The 24,500-nt window shown below is 41.6% G+C and overlaps 1 protein-coding gene across 6 annotated transcripts in view; it reads right to left on the bottom strand.

The window, feature by feature from the left end:
* PER2 (period circadian regulator 2) overlaps positions 1–24,019 on the bottom strand; it is a 50,474-nt gene extending 26,455 nt beyond the window's left edge. For 3 of the 6 annotated variants that reach the window (XR_013957348.1, XM_080622699.1, XM_080622703.1), the window contains exons 1-8: positions 23,747–24,019; positions 15,487–15,545; positions 14,543–14,596; positions 12,546–12,796; positions 5,270–5,741; positions 4,638–4,706; positions 1,393–1,547; positions 784–905 (exon numbers count right to left, since the gene is read on the bottom strand). Coding sequence is in view for 5 of the 6 variants with exons in the window: in XM_080622699.1 (XP_080478825.1) it covers positions 784–905; positions 1,393–1,547; positions 4,638–4,706; positions 5,270–5,643 (720 nt within the window). In the remaining variant the exon portion in view is untranslated. The remainder of the gene's footprint in view (positions 1–783; positions 906–1,392; positions 1,548–4,637; positions 4,707–5,269; positions 5,742–12,545; positions 12,797–14,542; positions 14,597–15,486; positions 15,546–23,746) is intronic. The other 3 variants (XM_080622702.1, XM_080622700.1, XM_080622701.1) reach the window with 3 other exon arrangements.
* Positions 24,020–24,500: the final 481 nt, after the last annotated feature.

The following is a 24,500-nucleotide window of genomic DNA, read 5'->3' as shown; positions in this document are numbered from 1 at the left end:
TGTGCAAGGCTGTTTCTGATTGTCCATCACTGCAAAATGAAACAAAGCGCTCTAAGCCACTTGATAAAATAATGAGTAGTCAGGTGGGGGGAAAAAATAAAACAGAAAAAGTCCCACACAACCACACATAATCCATTTGTCTCATTTCACATTGTTTCTCTTCTTGACGCAAGAAGAGCTTCCTGCGTCATAACCATTAGTGCTCCATCCACTAACACTACACACAAGCTCAAGAGCTGTCATTAGGATACTGGTTTCACAACTCAGATGCTTTAGATCAATTGAGCAATGATAATTTAGCTCAAGTTTGCAGTTGCACTTTAGATTTCCTATTTATTTTACCTTGTGGGCAGCCTTTACTATTCATAGTTACAACAAAACCCACCTATTTTAAGCTAGGGAACATCCCCCACCATGCCATTATTTTACCTATTTTAGAATTTCATATATAAAGGCAGAGGCTTCCCTGAAACAATGGGAAGGTGGAAAATAAATAATAACTACAAAAAAACCCCAATCAGACTATCATTTTACTGCTAAAAACTATATTGATCATCATAGCACAAACATACACAGGACGCAAACACACATAGGAGAAAACGCTTAGATCAAGGTGCTACTGGGAAAGCCTCCAAAGGCTCAGTTTCAGACAGCAAAAGCTGCCTTCTTCAGCTCACTGGCCTAGCTACCAATTCTTACCTTGTAAAAAGATGACATGCCTGAGAATTCCAATTCTAGAAAACATATTCAGTATAAATGATAGACTTGTGTCACCATACTCACCGCATTTTTCATGATGTATTCTGAGGTTATAGTCTCAACTTCTTCCACTGTGTAAGATGACACATTGAGTCCAGCAGGCTGGGATTCATTAATCATCAACAATTGGTAATACTCCTCATTGGCTACATGAGAACATGGAACAACTTATATTCAGAACTTAGAATCTCATCAATAAACATCCAGCCTGGAAGTGTTACAGCCCCAGAATCCTTTTTAGCATAAGCCCAAACAAATAGTTGGGAAATCTAGGTACTACTCCAAGTAAGTTTTATCACATAGATCTTCTTCATCAGTAACCCAAATAAATTTACCCATCTCAATTTACCCATATGTGCATGATCACGTATATCGGTCTGTGACAGTTCAAATAGTATGAACTTCTCAATCATTTTCAAATTAATTTTATAAACAGAGCAAAATATCAAGCTTTAACTCCCAAAGGAACACAGGTTAACAGAGCCAACAAATGAGAACACCAGGAAAACATTTATTTACAAGGTTTTCAAACATAATAAACTTAGCTTTACAGACAACCACATTTAAATTCCTATTTTAAATGTTTAATTTTATCCAGGTTGGTATTATCTAGGTAGTATCATAATTGTTTACCTTTAACTTGTTTAATGCTTTTAAGGGCGTATTTCAATGTCATCAGGACACTAGATTTGCCTTTAATTCTCTTTTCAGAAGGAAGGTGAGCTTTCAGCTCCTGTAATGTTTTCAGCAATTCCTTCTGTGTTTTGGCTTTAGTGGACTGCTCACTACTGTAAAATTGAAGAAAACAATAAAATGTCATTTGAATGCTTGAAGAGACACACTATCCTCACAGATGCCCAAACATGCATGTATGATACTTGTCATACACCTAAATTTGTACAGATAGCCACATAAAATTTTACAGTAATTAGTTTTGACATTCAGAACTTAACATAACTCCTAAATCAGCCGGAATCAATTAAAATTAAATGATTTACCACCACCTGAAGTGTTATTGTAAAATGTACTCTTTGTATTACATATATCCAAACACAGATAATTTAACTTTTCTTAATTTTCTTTTTCAGTTATATTAATTCATTTCAAACTCAAACTCATAGAAATGTTTATGGACTTTAAAGGAGAGAAACAGGAGGTTTGTTCAAGTCTTCACCGCCTGTTCAAGCAGGTTCTAGTAAGAAAGTTCCCTGAAAAGGGAATGGCAATGGGAGAACATCAAGTTAACAGAACAAATGGAGAAATTCTTGTAACAATGTATCCCAGTTAGACATGGCAATAGATTCAAAATACATGAAGAAACTTGACTAAATATACAACAGGGCAAAGAATCAGGAGGCTGGAGACAGCAATTACATTCACATTTCTCAGGTGCATATTTGGAAGTGCTGTCTCAATGCAAAAGGCCAAACTACAGAGATTATCAGTTCCAACATCACGAAATTATCACCTTCCTTCATATCTTGATTATCTCTCTCCATTAAGAGATGCTGGCAAAACCAAAAAGGAAGAGAAAATGAGCAAAGAGAAGGGAAAGGAAGGATGACAAAAGATGGCAGGTGGCAATGTTTGGTAACAAAGCAGTTAAAAGGAAAAAAGGAAAAAAAAAAACCCAACTTTGACTTTCTCTTTTTAATACATTTTAAAAGCTAATCAGTCACAATTATTAGGAGCATTCTAGAACTTTTCTTAAACCTTTGTGAAAATAAATTTTTTGCCATCAAAAGCAAGGCCTTTCTTACCACCTGCTTCTCACGGCTGGTAGCACTTAAGAAGTTACTCTAAGAAACCCTGTAGAAACAATAGACTCGGCAACTGCACTGCAAGTGCTCAACAAAGTGGTTTCAGCTCCCAGGTAATTTTCAGGAGGATTTCTGAACACTGTCCTGGAAGCTTGCTAAAGTTCTTCAGGTACATCAATCATTTGACTAAAAAAGCTTGGAGAGCTGGCTGGTACTAGAGAACACACATTGTTCTTGCTTACATCGCAACGTACTATGAGAAGCCTACCATTCATTTAAGCAGTGGTCATTTTGTACTGACAAATAATAGTAAAGAATAAGACAAAAGAGTACAGTACTCCCTTGGGAAACATTGTGTTTGTGCTGTATATTAAAATCACATCTACAACGTGGCTTGACAGTTGGGACTGATGCAATCAAACAGGTCCTTGTTAACAGAAGAACCCTCTATGCTGGCAGTAGAGAAGAAAAGAGAGGGAAAAGATTACGAAACAACTCAGCATGCTGCTGGTTTTGTGCTCGCTGAGTATGCTTTATGAGAGTGGTCAGACTTATTTTTACAGGAAAAGAAACCTTTGTAAATTCGCCTACAGCAGCAGCAAATAGAGAGGGCAGGCCTCCTTGGACAATAAGTTATACAACACAGAAATGTTTTATCAAAGATCAATGCTGTCAGGCACAGTAGCCAAAGAAACGTAAGGCAAGACTTGCAAAGGACAGAATAAGTTCTGCAAAACAAAATGGGAAGCTCCTATCTTTATGTTGACAGCAAACTGGAGAAGTACCTACAGATACTAGTTTAAGTAGTTGGTTGGTGCCAATATCTAATCCAAAGCCCTGTAGCCTTGGAATCAAAGACTAAACCTATAGCTTATCAGCCTATTTTAGTCTTTTCTTTAAAGATCATTCTCTAGATATCCTCAGTCTCACATTCCCAAAAGATGATTTGCTCTGTAACCCTCTAGCACTGTGCCAAACAGCAGGGGAAAACACTGCACCATCTAGATTTGTATTTATTTCTGAGTGGAAAGCTATTATCAACTTTAAAACAAAGAGACATCAGAAAACCTGTAATAAGTAGCTCCCCACCCCCCCACCCAAAACCTTGCCATGAAGAAAACGGAATCAATGGCAAAGAAAGATTAAGAAATGTCTTTGGTTCACACTGTTTCTCACACTAAGCAGCATGAACTCTAGAATACAATTTCCAATTGAAAATACAGCCTGGAACAAGATCTCCAGGTGCCTGCAGGGCAGACAAAGAAACTAAGCTCATCAAGCACCAAATGGAGCAAAGGGGTAATTTCAATTTACTACTTCTCCATGAACTGCATCAGATAGAAACACTTTCAGGTAGGCACACGTAGGTAGGGGTCTTAACATCAGTATGCTATACATAGCTAGATATCCTTGATCTACTCAGGATTAGGTTTTGTTCTCCTGACCACGAGCTGACTTAAAAAACCCAACAAGTACAGTAGGGCCTTCTGAAGTGTTCAGATTTGAGCCTTCAATGCTACCAAGTTTCTCAAGGATATCAGGGTCAGAAGCACAATTCATACAGAAGGATTCCTGTAGCTGATGTTGGTTTGTCCTTACAGACTTGAGGCTTGAATCCTGGCGAATGGAACACAGGAGAGGCTCGTGATATGGCTGCTGGACATCAGAACACATCCAACTCTCTGGATGAATTCTGGTGCTGAAACACTTCTAGATTGTCCCCAGGCAAGGGCTTCAGACTAAATTCCGATTAGCAGAAAATTCAAAGAAAAGCTTCAAAAAACCTCACTACAGTTGTAGCAAGCGAACCATAAAACTGAAATTTCAGAGTTAAGCTACCAAATCAAAAGTAAGATGTAAGCTATCAAACACAAAGTAAGCTACCAAAACACAAAGTAAGATGACTTGAAAGATGCACGACTTGCATGGAACAGCAACAAAAAGCTCTAATTCAATCAAGGGGTTATTAGGACCTGCTATTGATTATGGACAGGAAAAGAATCAAGGATAGGACATTATTTCTTGTGTACTCCTCCAGTTTCAGCCAAAACAAAAAACCAAAACACAAAGCTATTATATACATGCAAATTACTGAAAAATACATGCACACTAATTTACCTGCATCCACTGCTAGACTGATTGTGTTCAGAGTTTGCAATCATCAGACTAAATGCATTTGAGCTTGAACTAGAATAAGGAAAGAAAGATTAGCATTTTCAAACCTAACAAAACTTTCAGTTCATTGTAACTTTACATTTTCCTATTAATGCCTATTTAGAATTAAAAAAAAAAAAAACACTTTGAAACTCCTGCTTAGTGCAACAACTGGAAACTATAGCTGTTATCTATTTGCCTAAGAAGGTTGTTCTTCCTGTAGCTTTGCTCTGTACATTAAGCTAATTAAAAGATAAAAATAGCACAGTTGCATCCTTACACATAAGAACAGCCTGATACTTTTTGATAAACAATTCTAGAAATTTACAAGAAAATCTATAAATAAGGCAAATTAAACACACAAGGATGAGAAGACTCAAATTAATCTGGGCCAGAACACTAGAGACCTTATCTTTATAAATTATAACACATTACACAATTTACATCGTTCAAAAGCTGAAGTTAACTAAAACACTCAGCTTCAATCTGAACAGGATACACTTAATACTGTAGTTATTATTCAGAAGTTAGATTCAAATTGAAAAAGCCTTTAGTGACAAAAACAAAACTGACATTTATTTAATATTAGCTACTACCTTTTATGACAGTCTGAAGATTCCATAAGCATTGCTGAATCTTTCCCATTTTCATCAGATTCATGGCCATGAGAATCATGCCCACTCGAGTAGTTTTCATTTGTGTCATTTCCACTGAAGTCATTTCCACTGGATCCACTGCTCATTTCAATATCTTCCTGAAGAACTTCATGAGAGTGTTCAGGCTTTGTCTGAAGGTCTGAATCCTCAGCAATCATCTGGCTATGGTTATTTGCAAGTCCAGAATAATCACTCATTTTCTGTTGCCCTCTTAAAGAGAATGACGAAGGAACGTTTTCACTGATACCAGGTTGCTGCTCAGGGTTCTGCTCCTCAGTGCTAGAGTAGAACCCCCTGAACTTGATGGAGTCCATGGGACACTCATTAGAAACACTGCCAAGACCAAGAGCAAATCAAGCCATATTCAGAATTTTCTCTCTCTACAAATGGTGTTTGGAAGTGACCCACAAATCTGAGGAGGAAGGGAAGGAAGAAAAAACAACATTATTTTGTTTGCTGACAAACTGTAATTCCCACTGACTGATGAAATCAAAAGTGGTGATATTCATGGTTAGTATATTCAGCATTTGCACAGTGAAGAGTAACTTTAACACAACTGCAAACCTAACAATGTTTTGTTGTACAAAAGGTATTTATTCTTTCTAGTAAAAGTCCACCCAAAAAGAGAAAGTGGAATGAACATAAAAAAAAATCCTTAAATGTTGAAATATTCACTTGTTTTCTATTCTCCTACTTAACACTTGACAATTTTACTGCCTGGATTTGGCCAATAACTATTATTGTCAGTGAAGCCATTCCCCTGGTTTTCCAGTTTACTCTGATGAACAAAAAGATTCCATTCAGACATCAGAGGATTGCTTGCTTGGTTTGGAGGTTGGCTGGTTTGGGGTTTTTGGTTTCTTAATGCATAGCCTTGTTTTTTTCTTTTAGGATCAGTTCTGCTATTTTCTCCAATTGTTCACGTATGTTTTTGTACAAGAGCCTCATAGGTAGGTAGACTGGTCAGGGAAACTGAGTAAGCAAACCCGTCTATTTATCAACAACAGAAATCCTGCAAAAAAGGCTGAGAACTTTATCTACTGGTTACCACCATTTGGGGGGAGGGGGATATACATAATAAAAACCCCTCTGCATTGTTTAGAAGAGTAAGCTTAAAACTAAACAAACAAAAATCCCTGCTTTTAAAGCCAATTCTAATGCACCAGGCTCAAAACTAGTTTGGGTACTGAAATGAATTAGGAACAGACTAATATTGAAGAGCCAAAGAAGTACTAGAAAGCAATTCAACTTTATGAATAAAATAAAGATATTTAATCTGAGTCATTTCCTCATCTATGTCAGCAACCAGAGACAACAATACTGCAAAACCATGAATTGAGATTCTCTGAACAACGTAATTCAGCATCAGGAAAATAAGGGTTCTGCTTAAAGCAGCAGAACTGTGCTTGTTCCTTTCTGTTTGTTCCATTAAAATATTCAATATTACAATTGTTGACTAATAAACCTGACTGGAATAACAAAGTCAACAAACAAATCTGCAACTAAGTTATGCTAATATTGATTGCAGCATCTCCCTTTTTAAACACACACATATAATGCATTCATTTATTAGGAAGCCTGTAACAGAAAACGTGAACTTAATATTCATTTAAAACACCCTATGATTCAACTCCCCTCCCCCAAGAAAAACACTGAAACTCTTTTCTTACCCTCCTAATTGCTGTTTTTCCACACATTTTACATTTATTTTGAGTTTTTCAGAAGAAAATACTACTCATCTCCTCATTTGGCCAAAGTAATATGCAAGATAACTGTTGTCATTTGAAAGAGGAAGCGTCGTGTGAGGATATTCATTTAAGCCATCAGCAATGATATACAAATATATATAGTGGGGGTTTTCTCCTTTACAAGATAGTTCATTAGTACTTTTTTTAGCTAATAAGCAAAACCTCTTTTGTATAGAGTAAAATATACTGACTTTTCACTTCTGCATGTATTCACTTCCAGTACTCTAATCCAAACTGAACAGACATCCTGTTGCACTGTTGCATCGAACAGTAGCATGCAGGCAGTAAATCACACTTGAGTAGGTTTTTTCTGGACTAAGCCTCTTCTGTTTTAAAATTACATAACTAGAACACACAATAAAACAGTATTTACTCTTAGATGAAACTCCACTACTATTTTAGAACAGCACATACTCTGGTGACCAATGATTAACTAGATCAGAGAGTTCATCTTGGATTTAATCTCTCTGGTAGATAAAGCTCACACTTTCACTTGCCTTACTTAGCTAGACATTTTAACGAGGTTCTGTCCCTGTTTAGAGTCTCCTCTGGCCACACATGCTCCTCATGAGCCTGACTGGTCAGTGGTATCCATGCTACTACCTCCAATATCACAGCCTGTACTTAACAATGCAGTATTAACCACGACTCATTTTGTCTGAGAGTGACTGAAAATGTCAAAGGACCCAGGAGCACGAATACAGAAGGTGGCACTGGAAATACCTATGTGGACAGCACAAGACAAACCTCCTGTTACTGTAAAGGTAAGGAGCAATTTATAAACGTGTTAATCCATTCTAACCCAGGAAATGCTCTTATCACTACTTCAGGTATTGCAGAAGTATGAGCATCTATCTGGTTAATTAAATGAAGCCACTCAAGCAGCCACTTCTAATCTGTCATCTGTACTATGATGCCTCAGAGGGCAACTCAGAGGTTGTAAAGTTCTATAGAGGATTCAGTGAGTAGAGGTACTCCAGCAAACTACTCAACTTGCAATGAAAGCTTTTTACTTCCTTAGTGCAGGTTAAAGGTAACCCTGGAGATCATCTACAACAATTTGCCCAGTTCAAATACCTGCATCAAAATTACTCAACCTCACTGTGATGAAAATGAAGCTTTTGGAAAAAAGACAGCCACACCATCACCTGCAAAGGAGGTCTGACACGTAGGAATTAATGTGAGACTAGACACGACTCGTACTTTATTCTGCACCCAAGGCAGGCGGTTCCTCCTATTTTTCTGACCAAACGGTACTTCTAAAGAGCTTTAGACACAAGAGAAAAAGCACAATGCCTAACTGAAAAAACACCAGCTGCTAGTACACCGTGTTACGAGATTTCTTTAGAGGTAGAGGGTGGGAAAACAGCCCCAAAAAACAACCACCAAAAAAAAAAACAACCCCCAAACCAATCCACCAACCAAAAACTTAAGGCTGCTATACTTAAATCCCTTAAAGAAAACTATGTAAATCACTACTGATAGACCCATGAGCATGAACTTCCAGACGACAGACTTTTAGGATAGCCCTAAATTCCTTAAAGATAATTACTCCAATATTCATAGAATAGTTAGGGTTGGAAAGGACCATAAGATCATCCAGCTACAACACCCTGCCATGGGCAGGGATGCCTCACACTAAACCATGCCACTCAAGGCTCTGTCCAACCTGGCCTTGAACACTGCCAGGGATGGAGCATTCACCACCTCCTTGGGCAACCTGTTCCAGGGCCTCACCACCTTCACTATTACAGTAACATCTACATCAGGAAAACTGTGATATTTATGGGAAGAGCAATAACTGTACTACAGCTTTCCTACTCCGAATGCAAAGATTTTGTATTTCAGTCTTTAACTGTGAGAAGCCTCTTTTGAATTTCAAAGTCAAAGCATATTACATATGCTATAGTATTTTCAGGCTCAAGAGCTATCTGCAAGTAGCTTTTTGGAACAACCTTCCCTTGGAAAATTATTTCCCCCAAGTCTTTTCTTTGGGGCTTCCTAACTTCTTTGGAAGCTTAAGAGTCAATGCGATTGTGCCCTAACTAGCATGAAGAGCCCTACAGTTTGAAATCCTGAGCTGTTAAACCACTGATGAGTAATTTTTTCCACCTCCAAATATGATCCATTGTCTTGTCTCCTCTCTCTCTGATAGCTAGTCTAGCTTCTCCCAGGGATCTGTAGGAAACTTCAATAGCGCTCTTTAGGTGCACTATTTTGGTGGGAGATAACTGTTCCCAAAATACATATATAGATCGTCCAATAACTTTGAAGGAATTTCCTGTGTCTCCTTGAACAAGAGTTGAGTAATTTCAGTGACAGTAAAGATTGCAGGGGCTTTAAAATGATTTTTATTGTAAGCAATGAGTTCAAATTAAGTGAATCACCAACAGAAATAGATATTGGCCTATAGCAGATACCATGTGAATTTTCTTCCTCTTGATACCTTGCAGAAACTTGTGTCAGGAAACATTTAAGTTGCTTTACTTCTGTCTCCAGCTAGTAACATGCCAGAGCTTCTGCAGCTTTGCTCACAGTACGTGTCTATGTGATTCCTACAAAACCGCATTACAGTATTATGATTTGGAGCCTGAGGACAACAGTGCCAGAAACAAAAATTAGTATCTTGGTTAACAGAGAAGATACAAATTGGACCTTTTTAAAGGTATCTTTCAAGTAGAACTGACTCGACTCCTTGAGGTGGAATGGTGTTCTTGGGCAGCACTGGAAGATTAACGTCACTGAAGGGCTTTCTTGCACAAAATATTTTCTGGTTCAAAATCTCAAAAGCTTCAGTGCTAGAGGCACACACCAAAGTAAGTGGTTCAGGAAGAATAAATAGGAGTGAACAAGAAAAACATGATGAGAGACTCCCAAGAGCTTATGGGGAAATAAGGACAAGGACTGTTTCTAAAACAAGAGTTCCAAAGCAGCAACATTAATATGTCATAAGTCTGCAGAGATTTTCCAAGAGATTGGAACTACTGTGGAAAAAAAAGAACAGACTTGCAATTACCCTACACACCATGCTCTATGCCTGTAATTTTAGGTAAGAACTGATGCATCTGGCTAGACCCTACTCTCAGGCAGAGGAAGCCCTTGAGTAGAACATCTACATGCACTCGCAAGCACAATAAAAACACTTCAGGAACACAGAGGGTCAGTCATTCCAGCGAGATTAATTAGCGTTGAAAGTAATCTCAGTCAAAATGGCACAATAAATTGCACATATTCATCCCACTTACATACTTGAAAACCACCTTCAAATCAATAACCAAATGAGAATGGAAAGGTAAAAGCTAGCATGCTTTCCCAGCCTGAGTTCTCGCCCATTACCATAGTCTGAGGAAGATAATTGCATCTCGTACCAAATACAGTAAACAAGTGCAGTCAGTCACATGGAAACACAGGAAATGCTCTTCTGGCGTTGATCTTGAGAGAAGTAAGTTAAGCCAGTTTGTTCTTTATTTTCTGCTCCATCATTCTAGAACTTTTAAGGAATAGTGTCTATTTTGACTCTGCAAATAAAAACGTTTTAATCTTAAATGGACACCAGTTATGCTTGATTTTAAGGCAACTGGCTCACAAAAAAAACCACATTGTTTTTGTGTCTTCTACACAGAGCAAGCCTTCCCAAGTCATTCTGACAAAGACAGAACTCCAAGATCCTGATGCAGTGTATGAGAAAGGCAATATAATTCCACTGCACCCTAAGGACAAATGGAGGCGTTAATATGCCAGGTTAGATGGGCAGAAAATTCCTGCTTATTCTTTAGCTACAGTAGCTTTATTATCCGGTAGTAAGACAATGGAAACAACCTGAACTTTAGCGTTCCCAGAAAAACACACCACAATATGTATGGACAAACACTTGAAGAAATAATGGGTTTATGCTATTGAAAAACCCTCTTAAGAAGGCCTGTAGAACACTAACGAGAGAAATTTCTTTTGAAACTATGGCATTTAAACCCAAAAATCCTGTTCCAGCAGAGACCTGACTACGCTCAGAGAACAGATTTTTTTTTTCCAGATTTCTTTTCACACAAAACATATCATGTATAGCACTGGTATTTAAAGAATGAACAACAAAAAAATCCATTATCAAAATAATCAAATTCAAGAACTAAGAAGAAAACATATGGAGATTTAAGTCTAAATTTGCAACTGGAGCACCTCCCGTATGAAGACAGGCTGAGAAAGTTGGGGCTGTTCAGCCTGGAGAAGAGAAGGCTGCGTGGAGACCTCATAGCAGCCTTCCAGTATCTGAAGAGGGCCTACAGGGATGCTGGGGGAGGGACTATTCATCAGGGACTGTAGTGACAGGACAAGGGGTAACGGGTTCAAACTTAAAGAGGGGAAGTTTACATTGGATATAAGGAAGAAATTCTTTACTGTGAGGGTGGTGAGGCACTGGAATGGGTTGCCCAGGGAGGTTGTGAATGCTTCATCCCTGGCGGTGTTCAAGGCCAGGTTGGATGAGGCCTTGGGTGGCATGGTTTAGTGTGGGGTGTCCCTGCCCATGGCAGGGGGGTTGGAACTGGATGATCTTAAGGTCCTTTCCAACCCTAATTGTTGTATGATTCTACGATTCTAATATGAACTTACCAATATTCCCAAATGAAACAAGAGGGATACCACAGTTCATGTCTATACCGTAGATATATTTGGAGACTCTCAAGTGTACTAACACTAATAGGAGACATTCCTGATGGTCAGGACTCAATTTTCCTGAAGATCTTAAAAACAAGAGTTTCCACATGTCTTCTAGATGGTTGTTTTGCAAAACTGTAAGTTTTCTCATTTGTATAACAAATAACTAGCAAGGATTTAATCATGGCATGCAGTTTTAGAGAAAACTGAAAATTAACATCTACAATGGATGCATTCTCCCTGTGCAATTAGACAGTAATTAAACATTTGGTAGTAGCAAAACGTTTGGAAAAAGTGTTGAAAAACAAACGAAAATCCCAAAAGCAACTTATCTCACTGTACAGCTTCACCACCGGTAACAATGAGAGCTTCCTCTTTTATGCCAAGAGACAGAACAATTACAAGAAGTCTTCATTACAACATTTTCTAGGGAGGTGGGATGTGGAAAGATTCTCAAGCTTCATTATAAGAAAAAATAACACCCTGAATTTATAGCAGCACCTATATTGAAGAAAGAGGTGAGCACAAGCACCTTGCATTCCTAGTAAGGATGCCTGCAACCAGATTGTTTCTGTAGTTAAGAAACTGAAATCTGAATTTAAGAGTAAGTACAAGTTTAGGCTAAAAATGTTTTAGATTCAAATAAGTAAGCTTCCAGTTTTTACCAACAAAAATAGTTCTGAATGAGTATATACATGACTAAAAGCACAGTTGTACAACCAACACAGAACAATGTATTTTCTGCATAACCTCTAGGGGGTGGGAGGGGAAGCATCCTTCTACTAACATGAACTGTAACAATTACGCATGTTTCTTACCTGTTTTTTCTATGGGAAGTTGGTGAAAGTGTTTATCAAGCTCCTTCCCAGCTAGCATCAAAAGCATGAGGTGCCTAGGTCGAGAGTCTGCCACATGCACTTAATTCTTGTCTCATCCTCTTCTACTGGAAACCTTTCACCATTACAGTCCGGACACCTCTATAACTATAAAATATAAAAGAAATACCTGGGCCCCCCAACAGTGTCCTCTTCAAACAGATACCAGATTGATGCTCACAGTTATGCCATGCCTATGTAAATAAATGTTAGTTACACATTAAACTGTCATCCAGATACAAATTTGCATTTTAAACACTTTTAGTCTAAAATAAGGTCTTACAGAGTTTTAAAATAAAACAAGCTTCTACACTAGATAAAATACCTCTTTCAATTCATTATCAGTATGGTATCATACATACTACATACAAGCACAGTACATACATAGTCTGTATCGGCTGACACGGCCACTAAGAAGGAAGGGCCAGCCTCTCCAGTAGAGACAGCAAAATGCTTGATGTAGTCAACAGGAGCTCCATGTGCTTAAGAAGCTTGCTTAGGATACCAGTCTTTCGATTATCTCCAAGATGGACATATCCATAGCCTCTCTGGGCAATCTGTTGCAGCGCTCACCCACCCTCACAGTTTAAAAATGTAGTGTTTCCTTCTATTCAAAAGTTTGTACTAACAATTCATCAACACTACTATTCTTCCTAATAAAAACAGTTTCCCAGGAAAGACACTGGGAATTTCAACAGGAAAAAGAGTATTTAAAAGCTCTTCTATTGAATCTAGTGCAACAGTTGGGTGGCAAACAATTACATCACTTTAAGTGCTTCATTTGAATATGCAACAAGAATGTTTGGAAAAAAGATTTGGCACAGTGTTAAATCCCAAGCCAACCATTTTGGAAAACAGCCCATGGTAACAGGCCTGAATTTAAAATGCTGCATGTCAACCAACTGTTGAAAGTACATTTGTGTTGGCCAGACTTAGGGAAGAACTTATTCACAACATTCCATTCTGCATAACGTTGCAATTTGAGTTCTACAAGTCTCAGATTATAATACAAATCTGTGTACAGTAGGTTTTTTAATTCTTTGCCTCTATCAAAAAGTGATAAAACAGAATTTAAGTCATAAGCTCTGTATCTCTGACCATGAGAAGAATCAGAAATTGCTTTATCCGAAGCCACTTGCAGATACAGCAATTCTTAGCTTGGACACTGAAAAAGCAGGATGTCTTTCAGCACTAGTTAAACCCCAGTTTAAAGACAGCTTTTCCAATTTCCTCACACTAGCTCATCTCCCGGTAATCTGTATTTCCTTAATGGAGTTAGGTTTCTATCTTCACTAATCAAGATGTTCAGTGAAATCAGCCACAAAGTCTTGCTTGACCATTCATGAAGTGACACAGCACTTTGATGACTACAGCAGTTTCCTGACTACCATCATGACAATTTAACAAACAAACTAAAACTGTTTACCAAAGTCTAGGTTTAAAGTGGATATTCACAATAGCAGTATATGCAATTTTAATTTGGATCATTTTTGTTTCATCTAGTTAATACATTTAGGAACACACTAAGAAACAATGTCTTGTCCTTATAAACTACTCAAAATTCTCATGATAAGCGTTTTTACCATTTAACTGACAGCTAAGACAAATCTATACCAAAAACATTTTTATGTCAAACTTAATACAAGAAATGGAAACCAGGCACTTTATCAGTTTGAGTAGAATTGGAGGCAGGTAAATCTAATCTTCTCATTTTCTATTATTTATCAGAGGAAACGCATAGATATGCCCAAATCCCAAAGAACTAAAAGAGTTTACCTATTTATGACACCTCAAGGTGGTCTTTTTGACAGCAGTATTTGACCAGTATACAAAGACTACAGTACTTGGTACATTTCCTTTGATACCAAGATATATCTATTCTAAGCACAGAAGACTTCAATTATTAAAAAAGAATGAACAATCTGCTTCAGGGAACACACCTGTAGTGTGGGATCCCAACCAAGTTAATTTTCTGTATAGACCTGAAGTCACACCTGAAGAGAGAAAGTTGTCAGGTTTAAGAACCTATTCAGATCACATTTTGTAGACCTAGAAAAAGAGCTAGTTCTTTTTTATCATTTAGACTAATCCAATACTGTTGCATTAATCCTCAAAAATCTCAGTTACAATTTCACCTGTTTCACCATATTACAGTACTGCTATCCTTCCTTTTCCTGTCTTGGGTCAACACTGCCCCATCATCAGATCACATATAACAAAACAACTTGGATAAATGTTCTTTGCGTCACAGATGACATGCCTCCACCATTCTCCTCTAATCTCACAGCTGTTTCCATTTTTTGCTCCAATAACCAATTTTTCTTCATTTTCCAAATATTGCCAGAACTCCGACTGTCTAGTCTGCTGTCAAAGTACCATACATACCACCTGAGTTGCAATAAGCTTTTTTTTGGTCATCAGCTTCTCACACATTGAACACACACATGCATCAGCCAGTATCTCCAACACCTTATGTTCAACTTCTCAAACAGAGATTAGAATAGTATGGGCCCGCTAGAAAGCAGACCACAAAATACTGCTGGAAGGGATGACCTTAAAATTCCTTAACACACCTACAAGAAGACTAGAAAGACTAGAATTGGATTAATAAACTTCTGCACAGCAAATATTGCAGATATAGAATGTGATACTGGATACTACATTAAATTTCACTTTCCTAAACATTTAGGAAGCCACATAATTGACAAGTGCTTCATGATTCATGTAACAGGTCTTTAAAAACATAATGCTCTGAGTATCACTTTCTTTTTCAGTATTCCGAAATTACAGCTCAAAGGAAGCATACAAAGCAGCAACAACAAAAAAATCAGTTCAGACTCACAGAGAAACAATCACTTCCTTGGGGTCAGCATTAGACACTCACCTGAATGAATTTATTACTCAGGATTTTTCCAAATCTGAAAGGGTCAGCACCATATATTCCTATTAAAAAAAAAAAAAAAAAAAAGTGTTTTATAAGCAAGATAAAAAAATTACTTAGAAAATATTAATCAAGTCAATTTAATAATGCAATACAAGTCCAATGATGTAAAAAAAAAATATTCCACAAAGCAAACACCGGGAAGCTCATTTTCAATGTAAATGATTCTGTGAAATACAAAATGAAAAGAAATGCAAGAAATCGAGGGACCTGAACAGGCTGGAGAGGTGGGACCCTGGGAACCTCATGGAGTTCAACAAGGCCCGGTGCAAGGTCCTGCACAAATCCCAGGCACAAACACAGGCTGTGGGAGACTGGATGGAGCAGCCCTGATAAGGACTTGATGGTGCTGGGTGACAAGAAGCTCCCCATGACCCGGCTTCAGTGTGTGCTTGAGCTCAGAAACCACCGGTGTACTGGGCTGCAACCCCAGAGTGTGAGCAGCAGGTCGAGGGAGGGGATTCCCCCCCTGTGCTGTGCCCTGGTGAGACCCTCCCTGCACTCCTGCATCCAGCTCTGGGGGCTGCTGGACCAAGTCCAGAGGAGGCCAAGGAGATGCTGCGAGGGCTGGAGCAGCTCTGCTCTGGAGCCAGGCTGAGAGAGCTGGGCTGGTTCAGCCTGGAGAAGAGAAGGCTCCTAAAGGGGAGACCTTAGAGCAGCTCCAGTGCCTAAAAGGGCTATAAGAAATCTGGAGAGGGGCTTTTGACAAGGGCCTGTAGTGACAGGACAAGGGGGAATGGCTTTAAACTGACAGAGGGGAGACTGAGATGAGACATTCAGAAGAAATTCTTCCCTGTGAGGGTGCTGAGGCGCTGGCACAGGGTGCCCAGAGAAGCTGTGGCTGCCCCATCCCTGGCAGTGTTCAAGGCCAGGTTGGATACAGGGGCTTGGAGCAACCTGCTCTAGTGGAAGGTGTCCCTGCCTGTGGCAGGGGATTGGAGCTGGATGAGCTTTAAGGTCCCTTCCAGCACAAAACATTCTACGATTCTATAAAATTTTACTGATTAAAATGTTAACAATTATTGCAATATAACTTCTAAACTGGTTCCTTAAGAAATACACAGCAGAGCTATTCACCAAATTCTCTTTACTTAATAAACATAGGAACCCCCTAAAAATCCATCTCCATGATCTTCATTTATTTTTAGAACATTGTTTAGATAATACAGATATCAACACAGTGCATTTCAAAATCAACCAGTCAATCATCTGAGATCATCTTAGCTGAAGAATGAGTATTGCCTAGTATAAGATTTGGAATTACATATCTGAATTAGAATTTATTCTTTCACAGATTATAATCTTAAAACACCCACCACAGAAAGAAGCTTCCTTAGCTATGGCCCAGAGGTCCAAACAGGAAAAAAAATCAATCCCTCAGTCCTCAAGTGATGGTTTCTACATGAATCCAAGCTTATGTCACCAGTCACTTCTCTTCCTGAAGCACCCATGGCGCCACTCTTACTTAATTCCCTTCTAGTTTTAGACTAGTTGTATTGATTTTAAAGCTGCTTATTCTCCCCATGAAGTCACTAATAGCAAAAAGTTAGCCTGAGGTCAGAGGACAAAGTCAGCTTGGTTTTACTATGAACAGCATGGTACCAGCACATTGCTGAACTCACCAATTCACCTCACGAGAGAGTCAATCTCATCTGTGCTCTGCTAACCTGGGCCAGCTCCTGACTCATCATTTGCTTTCCTGCAGCTATAAGCAGCTAAGTATCAAAGTAATCTCCCCTCGTCTTCCCACCCCCAAAGTACTCAGAGCCAATCCTCCAACAGAAATCACTTTATTTTCTGCCAGAGTAGAAACAAAGCTTATTTTAACCCTTTCAGGTAATTACTCCTTCTACCATTAAGCCCACCACCTGTGCTCAGGTCTCCATAGTACATGTGGACTGACCATCCCCAAAAGCCACCAGAGATTGTCTTTCTCAATTTAATTTTTTCACCTTGAATAATAAACCATGGCCCAGAGCTAAGCTTAACTGCCAGCAGGTTTGCTATTTGTCATTAAGAAAAACAGTGAGCACATACATACATCTCTGACAGACAAAATGATTGCCACCTGTGCCAGGACATCTTGTGAAGAAGCTAAAAACAGTGCCCCTGAGTCGTCCCACAGCCAGTCTCTAGACATCCTTCCTTCCAGTCTTACAACAGGTGCCTTCTTAAAAGGTGAGCTAAACCTCTTTGTAGTGAGTGTGCACTTAAAAAGACATTTGATTTTCTTTGTAAAGACAAAATGCTATTCTTTTCCTGAATGGAACTGGAAAAATTATTAAGCAGGAGATCTGTATTCAGAACTCTAATATTTGCATGTCAACTCTCTCTAAAGTATCTACAACACTATATTTCTACTTTAATATCTGCTCACATCTCCATTAAGCAGTATGTTTGCACGTCTACTGCCTTCCTTCCTTAAAAAAAGGGCAGATTTTTACCATGAGGTATTTGATTTACACAAGTTCCAGGGTAATGCTGCTCTTTAGACACTGCTGCAGCTCACATCCAGTTAAAAATTTCAGTCAGAACAAAGTCTCATTCTGGAAGACTTTATGCCATATAAATTCTCTATTGCTAATACAGCCCCTACTGCATCAGTAATATACTCCACAGAGCGCAGCACCCTCAGAAACATCATGTACTTGTCCTACAAGTTGGCTGTATCAGGACTGAAATCAAGAGTCACAGAGGAAACCTTGGTAGAGATGCAAAGAAATCAGTGAAGTGCTTTATATACTGAAGATCTTTGTACAATTACAGAAACTAAGCAGCAGAAACATGAAGTATGTGTAGTAAGGTCAAACACAAAAGCCATACTAAGATACAAAAGCCACCAGGAATAAGGCAGGAACTCAAACCAACAAAAAAAGTACTGGACATCCTCATCACTTCATCTTGTCGCTTTAAGCTTAAATGACAAAAAATTACAGGTGTTATTTCACAGTGAAGCGCCTCTGGTTGAGGACTGGATGTCTGAAAGGCAGTACAGCTTTGGTTCTGCTTTTGAAAGCCACCTATACAAGGAAATCTCTATTCTGTCCATGAGAAAAATGATAGCATTAAGAATTACCACAGTACACTCAAAACCAGCTGGAAGCAAACCCCCAAAGTCTTCCCCTGCCAGTTTGATGTACTAATGAGCTCTCTTTCCTGCTGTCACACCTTTCCAGGATAAACATTGGTACTGCTTGCACTGGACTTCTGCAGCCTTGCTCAGATCATCTGCAGAATAACCTCATACTCTTACCCCAGTAAACATGCTCTCTCTCTGTTTTAGTCCACTCATCATGTTAACAGCATGTAGATTCTGGACCCCTTCAGTATCCCTGATAACTTTTGCTTTCTATTGGGAGAAAATGAAGGAAAAAGGAGTCATGCTCCATAATTATACCATCTCAAGGAATATTAATTTAGCTTTGCTTCTTTCTGTGTTCTAAAAGCAAAGTTACCTAAATTCAACTACCAAAAACAAAAGACAGAGATACCAGAAGGCTCCTCTAGGACTACCACACACTACTTCAGCAGCAGCTGAAAACATCTGTACAAAAGCTTTTCCTGACCTTACAACAACTTCAAAACACAAAAAATTCTCATAACTGCACTTGCATTTGTGGATAAGCAGGGAAAATATACTCTTCAGAACCTCAGCCATAAGGAACTTGCATTAAACAGTACATTGCTGCTGCTGTCCCTCAGGAACTCCGAGAGACAGGACCAAGTAAGAGAATTCTGTGCTGGATTGGTACAAGCCCAGTGTAGGCATTTAGACATAAAGACACTATCTGCACTTATGGATAACTTTAGAAATACCAACCAAAAGCACTGAAGCCTGATCTGCCCATGTTCCAGCACTGCTGGCAGGCAGAGTATCAGCATGCTGCACAAGCATGCCTGGCAATATACTAAGCCACTTACTGAAGTACCAGATCACTGTGCGTATGCTCGGGCATGTGGATACCCATGTGTTCGGGTGTTTTCCTACTACATATGGCTGCTGGCTCACTCTCAGCAGAATGCTCTAAATAGTGGCTTCAGAGCCTCTCCACAGCCTTTGCAGACATACCCAAACCATCTGACTCTTCTTCATGTTGGTCTTCTCTGTCTGGGGCCACAAGAAATCACAGCAACAGGTCACATAACATTAGCCTGTGAAGGGTGCTTTTGGCTGCTGCATTCTTTTGCCAGGCCTTCAATTCACTCAGTGAAGTATGTTTCATCTCACCTGTAGCTAATAAGAAAACAACCCCTAAACAACCCCTCTAAGCATCAGAAGGTGGAGTCCCTGTTTACTAACCAACAACTAGAAAGCAAAAGGTTTGGCTTACTACCAACAACACATGCAGTGTTAACAGCCTGGCCCCTGCTACAGCAGCGGTTAAGTGTAAGGCAGTGGTTAAAGCAGAAGAGAGGACAGACACCTTGCACACAAAACATCAATGGCATAACTTTCAAGACAACTATTATCTGCATCCAGCCTCATCCCAAAACTGCACATCAAAGCCCTTCAGTATAATAAAACTACATCACAAAGAATACTAGAGATATTCATTCATTTGCTGTTCAGTGCTTGCCAAGCCAGGTTACCATCATAAATACTGGAACACTTTAAGACTTGGACACTAGGCATACAAGTGGATGAGGGAAGTACGAATGCAGAAAGTCAACCCAGTTAATCTCCGTAATCCACCATCCTCATAGAGGAATTCTAGGCCATGGAACCAGAACTGGACACATAAATTGCTTTTCAAAAACACCTGATTATCTACTAATTATGATGTGGTAACGCTATGAGCATGGAACAGTGTCTACAGGACATTCCTGCCAAGTATTTCACAACACCTTGCTAAGAACATGATGTTCCCTTTTAACATAGGCCAACCATAGCAACCCTATACATAAAAAACTACAGTTGATCAAGACAAGTGATAATTTACTTGTTCTACTGGCTACTGGTAATCTACCTGCCTTTAAACCACACCAAATATACCTCATCGCACAGTAACTCGTAGAATGTGCTTATACTTTAAGCGGTTAAAAAAGTTTTCCTGCAGTAAAGCACATTTTTAATACTTGCAAAGATGTTGGAGAAATAAGGGTGTGGCAGGAACCCGGGAAAAGAAAACTGGTTTATCCGTCTGTATCTAAAACAAACACTTCCCGGTCATAACAAAGTCTGAGGTAAAAGAAAAATCCAGAACTCTGCTTCCAATCCCTTTCCCAACTTCACTCTATCCTCATACTACAGCTAAACTCCATCATAAAAGTAAAAAACTAAGTTACTCAAAAATGTGATTCTTCACAGGGGAAATTTATTACTATAAAAATGCATTATCCTGGGACAGGCTCAAGTAAATTTATTTGATAAACTGAGTTGTTACATATTTTAATCTCCTGACTGGGAAAAAAAACCCAAAACCCAAAGAGAAGAGAGATATTACACTAACAGTTGCCATAATATGATGTCTTTTTAATGCCTCTCTGGAAACCCAAAAGGAGTTAAGAGCAAGCTGTAAAAAGGAGGATTAGATTTTCACAGATAGCATTCATGTGTTAAAATGAACAGAGGAAGCCTACAACAAGTCCTACCAAGTGGCATATAAACAAAAAGCCCAGCAAAACCACACAGTCTTGGGCTCATAAAAGAAACCAGAAAATTCACTGAATCTGAAGGAAGTGCGAAAGAGCAAAAATCCTGCCTTCCATTCCTTCACCTTCTGGACTAGATCAAGCCAAATTACACTTCTTCACAAGGCAGGACAGACCATGCTCCTTCACTGCACAGTGTTGGACATTATGCCAATTGCCCAACTAAAGCATTCTCCCCTCTACCTTGAAATAAACACTTGAAACAGCCAAAACCCCACCAAAACGGAATCATATTACCTTTTCCTTCTACTCTAGGCCACAAGCCCTGGCTTTCCTGTTACATCCTACTAGCAAGGTAACCAACCTCCACAGTCCACAACAAGGACTCCATACCTCGGGACAGTGTCCTAATCACAAAGCTAGCGGCAATCCTCGGATGAGGCAAGGACAGAGTCCAGTTCTGCAGTGAAAGTTCCTCACTTTGCAGAAGTAATGCAATTTTCAGTAAGAAAGGGCAAAACCAAACATCACAAGAGCACACAAACACACACAACCATAAGCAAGAAGGAACTTGACATTACAGCACAACGGGGACACCCACCCTGACATGAAGCAAATTCTAGGCCCTGCTCCGATTTTGCGTTTAGGATCCACTGTGTAAAGCGCATAAACACTGTACAAGGCTGAGAAGATGAAGGGCATACAGATAGTGAGACATCCTAGAAGGTGGGAAAAACTTGAGTTTCATCAAATGCTATGCCCTCAAACAATCTAATATGCAACAGGATGCGTTTGTGGAATGGGGCCACATCACTGAGGCCTTTGCTTCAGCTTGACATCCTTAAGTTCTATCCATTTTTATTTTAACAACCCTATATTATCAAAACTAACCACTTGCATTCAAGTAGATCATCACTGCGATTCATTCAAGTTTTACCTTGACAAAAGCAAAACCCAGCTCCAAAAGATAGCTGCTGTTTTGACAAATGATAACCAACATTAACTGCCACCTGTAAGCAAACTGTGCTTAAAACAACACTTACAACTTGAAAGAAACATTTTCTCACTAAACTAAATCAATTCTTTACTCTACTTTTGACTGTACCAGACAATCATACTGCTGGGATCATTACAGAACCTCCACCTTTTCCCCTTTACCTGTAAATACATCAGTGGCAGCTACTCAATCCCAGGTGTATAATAGGATTGTAAAGCTCAGGGTCTTACATTTGGACATAAAAAACCCCAAAGAAACCTCGCAGTGTAGAAACATAAAAATGCTTCTTGAAAATCCTTCACATGCTCTGCCTCAGCCAAGCTGCTGTTTCACCAGAATACGATTTCCAAGTACCAGACAATTCATACCGACCTCTCTGGGGACTTTTTGAGCTCCTGAGTTACACAGAGAAACGCCCTATCCTATCCCAACCTATTACAAAAGTTGGCTTTAAAGTGTCAGCTTGACTCTTACCATGCCGCTCGTCTATTTGCATGAAACTGTACTTACATAAACTGTTTTGTAATCACACAAGTAATAGCATGCAATTAATGTCAACAGCAGCACAACCACACCGTCTCAAGGAACACAGCGTCCTTAGACCTACACCCAACGCGAAAACCCACAGCACCTGTTGCCCACTCTACCTGTAGCTCACGCATCCCAGTATCTCACCGAGATGCGGTTACTGACTGCCACACAGCTCCTCACACGAGCAAAGCCCCCCGGCCCGCTGCGTACTGCGCTGTCCCTACGAGAGAGACCACAGGCCGTGCTCACCGGGCCAGAACACGTGTGTTCCCAAAGGTGCTACCCGCGCCTACTCCCGCTCTCTCCGAACCCTGGCGCTGACCTTTCGCACAGATGCGGCCACGGGAGAGAAGCCCCGGGCAGCGCCGAGGGACCGGGCCCGCCGCCACCGGCCGCCCCACACACACAACGGCCGGAAGGTCGCAGCCGCCCCGCTGCACTCCAGCTCCACACCGGCCTGGCCGCCGCCGCCGCCGCGTAGGCACTGCCGCCCCGCTCCCTCCCTGACGCGGGGGTACCGCCGCCGCTCAACGCCCCGGCGCGGCCCCACACGGGCGGTGAAGAGACAGGCATTGTAGAATCACCCCTCGCAGCCCCCCCGCTGCCCCGTGAGCTGTGGGGGGGGATATCTGTGCCTCCGGACTCCCCCTCCCCGTCCGAGATGGGCTGGGCCGTGCCACCCGCCCCTCGCGGCCCGGTCCGAGGAGAGAGCGCAGAGCCGGTGCCCCACTCGGTCTGACGGGTGCGTGTGGGTGCCGAAGCCTCCCCCGCTGCCACGCTCCCCACCGAGCCCCAGCACCCCGTCCACAGGGATGGGGGGGGAAGAAACACCGCGCGGCCGGACCCCCCCGTGCCCCGCCCCGCCGGTGGCCCCGTCCCGTCTCCCCGGCAACAAGAGAGCCCTAGCGCGCGGGGGTTACGTAACCTCGGCCCAGCGGGCGGGGGAAGGAGACGGAGCCCCTCTATGCACGCACCCCCCTCCCATCGCGGCTGCCGCCCGCTCCCGCCACCACCGGAGCGCCCGCAGCCTCCCCCGTACACCGGCACGCCGGCGGGGACAATGCCCGGTGTAACCGGACTCACCGCGCACAACACGTCCACTCCGCCCGACGTAGCCCGGCACCGACTTCATACAGGCAGAAACGTGACTGAGCCCGCAGAGCCCGCCCCACCCGCGCGGCCATTGGCCGCGGCCGCGTGACGCGCGCGGGAGACGCGGGCGGGGGCGGGCCGCGCGCCTCCCCCATTGGCGGGGCCGGGAGCCGCTCACTTTACATAAGCCTCACGTGTGGCACCATGTTTCCACCGACAGCCACGATCGCCTCCGAGACCGCCCCGCCCGTCCTTTCCCCCGCCGCGGACACTCCGCTGCCACCACCACCGAAGCACTCACCGCCCCGCCGCGCCGCGCCGCCTCCCGCAGCCACCCTGCCGCGCCGCGCTCCTCCGCCGGGCCTTAGGACCGCCGAAGGCAGACGTTACATCACGCCTCAGGGAACCGGCTCCGCCCCGCCCACAAGGAGCCGCCCGTGACGTCAGCGCGCGCCCGCCGGGCAGGCGCGCGGGCGGCCGTTGGCAGCGGGGGCGCGCGCACGGCCCCGCTGAGGTGGGGAAGCGGAAGGGCGGGAAGCGAATGGACCCGCAGCAGCTCCCGCGTGTCCTCGGCTGAGGAAAGGGAGGCCGGGATCCCGCCGAGTGCGATTCGATTATTGCAGGGAGCGCTCCCCCACGCCTCCCGGCAGGAGAAGGCCGCTCTGGGGAAGGGCTCCCAAGCTCCGCCGCTGTTGGGCCTGGCGAGAGCCCGGGGTGCGGGGAGAGGGAAAGCGGCGCTGCCGGG

This window comes from Psittacula echo (assembly GCF_963264785.1).
Source record: "Psittacula echo genome assembly, chromosome: 7".
In the NCBI taxonomy this organism is placed as follows: domain Eukaryota; kingdom Metazoa; phylum Chordata; class Aves; order Psittaciformes; family Psittacidae; genus Psittacula; species Psittacula echo.
The sequence above is the reverse complement of the archived record's forward strand: the minus strand, read 5'-3'. Positions and strand labels throughout refer to the sequence as shown.